The sequence below is a fragment of the Lolium rigidum genome, chromosome 3 (assembly GCF_022539505.1).
Source record: "Lolium rigidum isolate FL_2022 chromosome 3, APGP_CSIRO_Lrig_0.1, whole genome shotgun sequence".
Taxonomy (NCBI): Eukaryota; Viridiplantae; Streptophyta; class Magnoliopsida; order Poales; family Poaceae; genus Lolium; species Lolium rigidum.
In genome coordinates, this window is record NC_061510.1 from 51,198,058 (window position 1) to 51,205,194 (window position 7,137).

General features: G+C 45.1%; 1 protein-coding gene across 1 annotated transcript; it reads left to right on the plus strand.

Annotated features, from left to right (window-relative positions):
- Positions 1 to 591: 591 nt before the first annotated feature.
- LOC124701593 (serine/threonine-protein kinase RIPK-like) lies at positions 592 to 4,961 on the plus strand. Its single transcript, XM_047233681.1, has 5 exons — positions 592 to 1,080; positions 1,926 to 2,061; positions 3,169 to 3,305; positions 3,837 to 3,960; positions 4,045 to 4,961. The coding sequence occupies exons 1-5, from the start codon at positions 628 to 630 to the stop codon at positions 4,500 to 4,502; spliced, it is 1,308 nt and encodes a 435-aa protein (XP_047089637.1). The 5' UTR covers positions 592 to 627; the 3' UTR covers positions 4,503 to 4,961.
- Positions 4,962 to 7,137: the final 2,176 nt, after the last annotated feature.

Consider the following 7,137-nt stretch of genomic DNA (forward strand, 5'->3'; position numbering starts at 1 on the left):
ACTGCACAAGATATATCTTTCCACGGAATGGAAAATTAAACAATAATCTTCTTTCTAGAGATCATTACAGTCAAGTTGGCCATTCTGAACCACCAGAGAAGAAATATACCCAATCAGATGAAGAACATTACTGAACCTTCTGCCTTTTGTTGTTGTTGAATGAATGGGACTGGACCCTGTGCTGTCTCTGAAATTCCAATCCATTTGCTCCTCCCGTCGGTCCAATCTGAAACGGACACAGAAGTACACGGCGCCGTGCTTCCATCGGAACCGTGAGTACACAATCGGACGCAGGAGGAGGCTCGGTGAGAACGCCAGATACGAGCCGTTCCAAGTGCCGGCGCGCGCGCGCGCAGAAACCTTCTCCGCCCGCCCAGCGGTTTCCCGTGCCGACGACCCGCCCAAGTCAAAAGCCTCAGCCCGCACGCCATCTCGCCCGTCCATCCCTCACCACGTCACACCGGACCAAACCCCGCCGTCGATAACCTAGCCACACCAAGAGCCATCGACGCCGGCACCAGCGCACCACCTGTGTCCGCGTGTATATATATCCCGATACGGCCAAAGAAGCCGGTAGCTAGCTCACGCACACACACGCAGACGGCACGCGGGAGGACACGCGCGACGATGGCGAGGTCGTCGTGGAAGTCTCTGTTCGGCTGCTTCAGCTCGCACTCCGCCGCCGCCGCGGCAGCCGCCTCCGGCAAGAGCAGCAATAAGAAGAGCACCAAGAAGAAGAAGACGAAGGTAGCGGCGTCGGGGAGCGGCAGCAAGCCGCGGAGGCCGAGCCGGTCGCTGCACGGGCGGATGTCCTTCTCGGACCTGAGCCTCAACGGCGGGATGGTGTCGCCGGAGGACCTCTCGCTGTCGCTCGTCGGCTCCAACCTGCATGTCTTCACCATCGCCGAGCTGCGCGCCATCACCAGGGACTTCTCCATGACCAACTTCATCGGCGAGGGAGGCTTCGGCCCCGTCTACAAGGGCTACGTCGACGAGAAGGTCAAGCCCGGCCTCCGCGCCCAGCCAGTCGCCGTCAAGCTGCTCGACCTCGAGGGAAACCAGGGGCACAACGAGTGGCTGGTACGTATGCATTATCTACCACCCCTCTTCATCACCGAACACCAACAGTTAGTATTATTTAGTTAGCTACCTTTATATTTCCGAAATTAGTTGCCGAGAAAATGCGGTCTATTCATTTGTATTGCACATTTGCACTCATGGCTACTACTCTACCTTCACTAGTCGATGAGATTTGCCTCCTATTCAAATGTTAGCTGAGCTGCTCTGAATGATGATCACAAGTTTGAGTTAGCTATATACAGGCATTCAAATTCAAGTCAATTTGAAAGCTATATGTTCATGTGAATACAGTTTCTTTCTTTTTACGAAATGGCTTAATTACTACAAGTTTTGCAATGAACGTACATATTTTTCTTTCGAAAGCGAAACGTAATAGATTCAGGAAACCATGACATAACCTTCCTACACTAAAAGATTGTCCCTTCTGCTGTAATTGATTGTATTGTAGACTTGTAGCACTTCCAATCAATCTTGTGCATATACCTACCTCCCCTCTAATTTGTTGATTTTTTTCCATTGTTTATCTGTTAATATTCCAAACCACTAGTCTTTTCTTACAAGTAGAAGTTTCCTTGGTGTTGACATATTCTCTCGACAAAAACAAACTCCTGATCTTTCAAGAAAGTTTTAGCTGTATGTGGACGACGCTTGACAACATGCGTACATCCCTGGGACAAATTCAATGAAACAGTTGTTTTGCTTGCTCGTCTCTGCCACACTTCCTTTGCTGGTTTATTGTCTGTTTGACCAGTTGAAAGCAAACCAGTGAAATAGTAGTACTAGTACGTTTACATTTGACTCATAAACTGCAAGAAAAATAACAATTTGTGAATTCTACGATGCAGACCGAAGTCATTTTCCTGGGGCAACTGAGGCATCCTAACCTGGTCAAACTGATCGGTTACTGCTACGAGGACCAGCACAGGCTCATCGTCTACGAGTTCATGACCAGGGGCAGCCTCGAGAAACATCTCTTCAAAAGTAAGTACATAAACAAAAAAAATCAACTAATTTGCTTACTCACAGAAACTTTTTAGATATATCAGTTAACTAGTTTTGCCGACAAGAAAACGAGATATTGTTTTATCCAACAGTTGAACACGTACGTACGCTACAGGAATAGTGTAAGTGGTAGTACTGCGGCAAGTGTTAACCTTGCACACCACAAGAAAGGGATATTCCTGAGACATTGCTGTCGACCGATATCCTTTTCCTCGCTGCATCATGAAGCTAAAAGAGATTCGGTCGAGTCGCACACATCAATCCAAATGGAGGGGGCTGCGGTTTTTACCAACCACTTGCTCTCCCATCGGCCGGTGCAGCTTGATTGATAGATACATATGTCGACGGATGAATCCGAGTGGCTTTCCTTGCTCTGCACCCTTCGATTCTTTAATCTAATTAACCTGTCTCATGGGTTCAGTTCAGACTTCAGACTGCCTTTTAGACTTGTCCATTTTCTAGAGTCATTTTCTAGAGTTACATCATCATCTTCCACTCCCTTGGCATATACCTGGAGACGTATTGGAGAGATCTGGAGTCATTTTCTGTTAATCACTTTGATCGATTTCCACACCACACCGGCATATCTTCTTTTTCGCTCTTGGTGCTATGTCTCGGCAACGTCGGCATCTGTTTCATCGATGATTAATCCGAATGTGTCAAGGTGGTTTAGGGATAGCGCACCTGCACCAGTTGTTGTCTCTCTCTAGGCTCAATTGTTTCACTTTAAAATCTTTATGCAAAGTTGTTTCACTAAACTGGCCCTCCATCCATCGTGGGGCCTTCGGATCAACATATACACAGAGCTAAATACTCGCTCGATCGCAAGTCAAAAGTTGCGATATTATGCCGATCAAATCATGCGCTCGTGATTCATCTCCATCACCTTGGGGAAACGGACAAAAATAAAGATGACTCATGCTTTATTAACGAGAGCAACCTGCTAGCACTGAAAATTAAGTAAGGTGGAAGTGCAGCAAAGGAGTACTTGCTCTTGGTTAAATAATTTTTTTGTTATGATTTCAGCTTTGGTTAACTTCATCTAATCCACTGAATTAACTAAATTCGTGCGTGATGTAAATGCAGAGTACGCCGCGTCGCTGCAATGGTCAACACGGCTGAAGATCGCCGTCGGCGCTGCCAAAGGGTTGGCCTTTCTCCATGAGGCCGAGAACCCGGTCATCTACAGGGACTTCAAGACCTCCAACATCTTGCTAGACTCGGTACGTGACCTCATCTTACGTTCATTCTTCACCTACCTCCGTGCCTCTCACAGTTAAAGATGGATAGGACTTGGTGTTTCATTTGTGAGAGATGGATTATTATCCATGTGAAGGTCTGCTTATTCGCGAGTAAACTGCTGAAATTGTCAGGTTGCCAAATGCCAACTACTGAACAACGAAATGTTGACTACTGCACTAGGTCACACCCTGCCAACTAGACTTAGTCAGGCTTCGGGTCTAATTCAACTATTGCAGCGCATCCGTACTGGCTCTTGCTGATTACATGCATTGGTTGATGTGATTGATCAGTTCATTAAGTAGCAGAGTTGGTGGAGTGTAGTGGAAGTCTGAGTGCATTTGGTTTGGTTCAGTCTATCCCACTACTGACTATTAGGCACGCTGCTACATCTATATCCATCTGATTGGTTTGGTTCAGTCTGACACTCCAACATTTTCGTGTCAAGCTCAGCTCCAGGAATATTGTGCAAATTAGTAGAAATATTAACATTTTGATATTTGAAAATTGTCTAGGATTACAAAGCGAAGCTTTCGGATTTCGGGCTAGCCAAAGATGGACCTGAGGAAGACGAGACGCATGTCTCGACCCGGGTCATGGGCACGCAAGGGTACGCTGCACCCGAGTACATCATGACAGGTAAATACAAGGCACAAGCATATAAAATCCACGGATGTTATTCGAATCCGAAGCTAGTTAACACCCATGCATTTCAACCTCCAGGCCATCTGACCGCGAAGAGCGATGTGTATGGTTTCGGCGTGGTCCTGCTGGAGCTCCTAACGGGACGCAAGTCCGTCGATAAGAACCGACCACCGCGGGAGCAGAACCTGGTGGACTGGGCACGGCCGTACCTGAACGACTCTCGGCGGCTGGACCGTGTCATGGACCCGAACCTTGCCGGACAGTATGCCGGAAAGGCCGCGCAGAAGGCAGCAGCACTGGCGTACCAGTGCGTGAGCCTAAACCCCAAGTCTCGCCCGCACATGTCTGCAGTGGTCGACGCTCTGGAGCCACTCCTCGCCCTCGAAGACGACGGCCTAGTTGGTCCGTTTGTGTACGTGGCACCACCCGACAATGGTGGCAATGATGGCAGGGAGGGAGGCCACACGAGACGAGCAGGCCGGAGAAGGTCCCAAGATGCAGCAGATTCTGTTGCCGTTGTTGTGGAGCGTGTGTGATGGTATGAGTAGACATTATTTGGAGCTTGCATCAAACAATAGCGCACTAAATTGAAATTGGAATGTTTGTGGAATCATGGTTGCATTTATAACCTCAGAAAGAGAAGGAGAAGCTTGGAGAACTAGAGATTGTAAAGAAAATAGGCCATCTCTTATTTCACACAAAAAGAGATACTTGCATAAGAATGCACTTCAGTACTGTAGCATTTTACTTTTCTTGGGAGTTTTAGGAAATAGGCTGACTTGTGAAACGAGAGTACGCAACATATAGTTATCGGTATATGTAGGTTGCAATCTATGTTTTCCATATTAGACTTGTAATAAGGGTTGTATAGGACATGTTATAATATACCAGCTGTATTCTACCCAACTCTTGTATGCCACCGTAGGGGCTATTCCCACACACATATTAACATGTAACCAAGCACATGGAGAGGGTATCGTTCAATCCCATCTCAATGGACATGGTACCAAAGCATCTTCTTCTCGACGTCTAGCCTCCACCGAAAAGCCACAAAACCAAAACCTAGTTGATCGGCTAGCCCATCAAAGCTAAACTCCGTGATTTTGGTCGTCTGGTCGATCTGGTGTGAGAGGAATACCAGAGTGTTTGAAAAGGTCTCCAAGCCAGTCAATGTGCTAACGGATCAAATTAAAGATGAGGCAAAGCAGTGGAGTCTAGCTAGCGCTGGTTGTTTATCTCTCCCAACCCCTAAGTCTCTGGTTTTGTTCTAGCTGTTTGTGTTGTTTGTAGCAGCTCAGTAACGATGACTAGAGCGTATGGTTTCGCTTTCTTCCCGGAACTGTTTTTCTGGTGGTCGTTCTGTAAACTCTGTAAAATAGCCACCTCGGTGGTTTCCCCCCTTCTAATTTTATACATGCAGTGCTCATGCATGGTTCCAAAAAAAAAACAATTTAGATGGTGAAGCAAGCAGTCTGAAGCTGGGACAATAAGGGAGCAGCAAAGCATAAAAGAATAAGACTACAAAAGATCAACTGAATGATCAACAAATAATCTGGATCAATCGTATAAAGCATACCAGTTCACTACTGAAGAAAGGCATCAACTGAAGGCTTAGTTGTAGTGTAGAGATATCATTCAAGTTATAAAGATGTAAAATCTGGAACAAAGTACAAGTAGCTTAGAAGATGTGTTTGGTTGAAAAAGTGGTAACGCAAATATCAAGCTGGGATTAGGGTGTAAGGGTATCAGGTTATGGAGGTGTTTGGTGGGGCTAAGTAATCTGTATCAACACAATCAGGGTCTGAATCCATGCACACAAAAAAACAAAAGGCACCTATTAAATATGAATTGGAGAATCCAATCCACTATCAAAGTGCGGAAACTACAAAATAAGCTGCAAACGCAGATGGAGACAAGACCGTCGGAACCGGATACAGATCATGTCTCTGCTTGCTCCCATTGGTGATGAAGAAACAAAGAGGGGGATCGACGGCCGATGCGGCTACTCCCGTGGTGCAGAGGCCGCGGACATAAAGGGATCTCAAGGTGGAGAACCCAGCTGCCACCGGCATTCTAATGAACGAATAATCATTGGAATTTCCCATCTTTTTCAGCTCTGCTCCCGAACTTGTTAAAGAAAGGAGACTGGTCTTGACGTCGGCGTTGGTTTTTCCAACGAAAAACTAGAACATTCTTTCACGAACTTCCAGCGTTGCTGCGAGGCGGAGGAGGTTTGGCTGGAGGATATTTGTGGGAGAGTTTGAGCGAAGAAGTCGGCAGCAAGTTAAGGGAAGATTAGAGACGGTAATGCAATGTGAGTCTGTTTGCAGGCCATGGAAGCCAAACACGATTAATGGTAAGTATAAAATCCCAGTGTAATCTGATAATGGAAGAAAATCTTTGAACTAAACACGTCTTTAGCATGCACCTTTCAGCTCAAGAAACAAACAATTATCTAGCGGAACTGCGGAAGGGACCAATAGAATAAATAATACATGAGCTTGAATATTTCCTTAATTATAACATCTACCGCTAAGCATCAACGCAGAAAATATGTTCTTATCAATCATATGACAAAAAGGCAAACAGAGCAAGCATAGCAATTAGTTCTTTTAATAAACAAGATAACAAAACAGTGTGGCATCTGATTTATCTTGTCTTGTCAGTTTTATAAACCAGAACAAGCAGTATGTTGTTCCTAGTAGACCAACCTATGTACCATGCAAAAATTAGAATGCAGTAGTAAAAGTAACATCTGAACCAAGCTATTTACTTTACCTTGACATAGTTGTCCAAACATCATTACAGTCAACAGAAATCTTGTTTCTGTCCCAATCCCCTAATTCTTCTCCATCAGGTATGTCCAATTATGGCAACAATGGTAACAAAGAATCTCACGCTGCCTATTTTGTTATCTTCCTCCTCTCATCATCAACCATGTCAACTTGCAAACTAAGGTGCTGTTTGACATCTACATATATATATATAAAAGAACAATAATCAATCTTAGGAATGAAGATGATAGACAATTGTGAAAGAAACATCAAATAATAAATAAGGCAAGTGACAGGAAAAAGAACTACAGAGAATTGATAAACCACTGCCATCAATAATTGGCAAAGCTTATTAAAAATATGATAAATTAGAAGATAAAAGTATACCAATTACAAG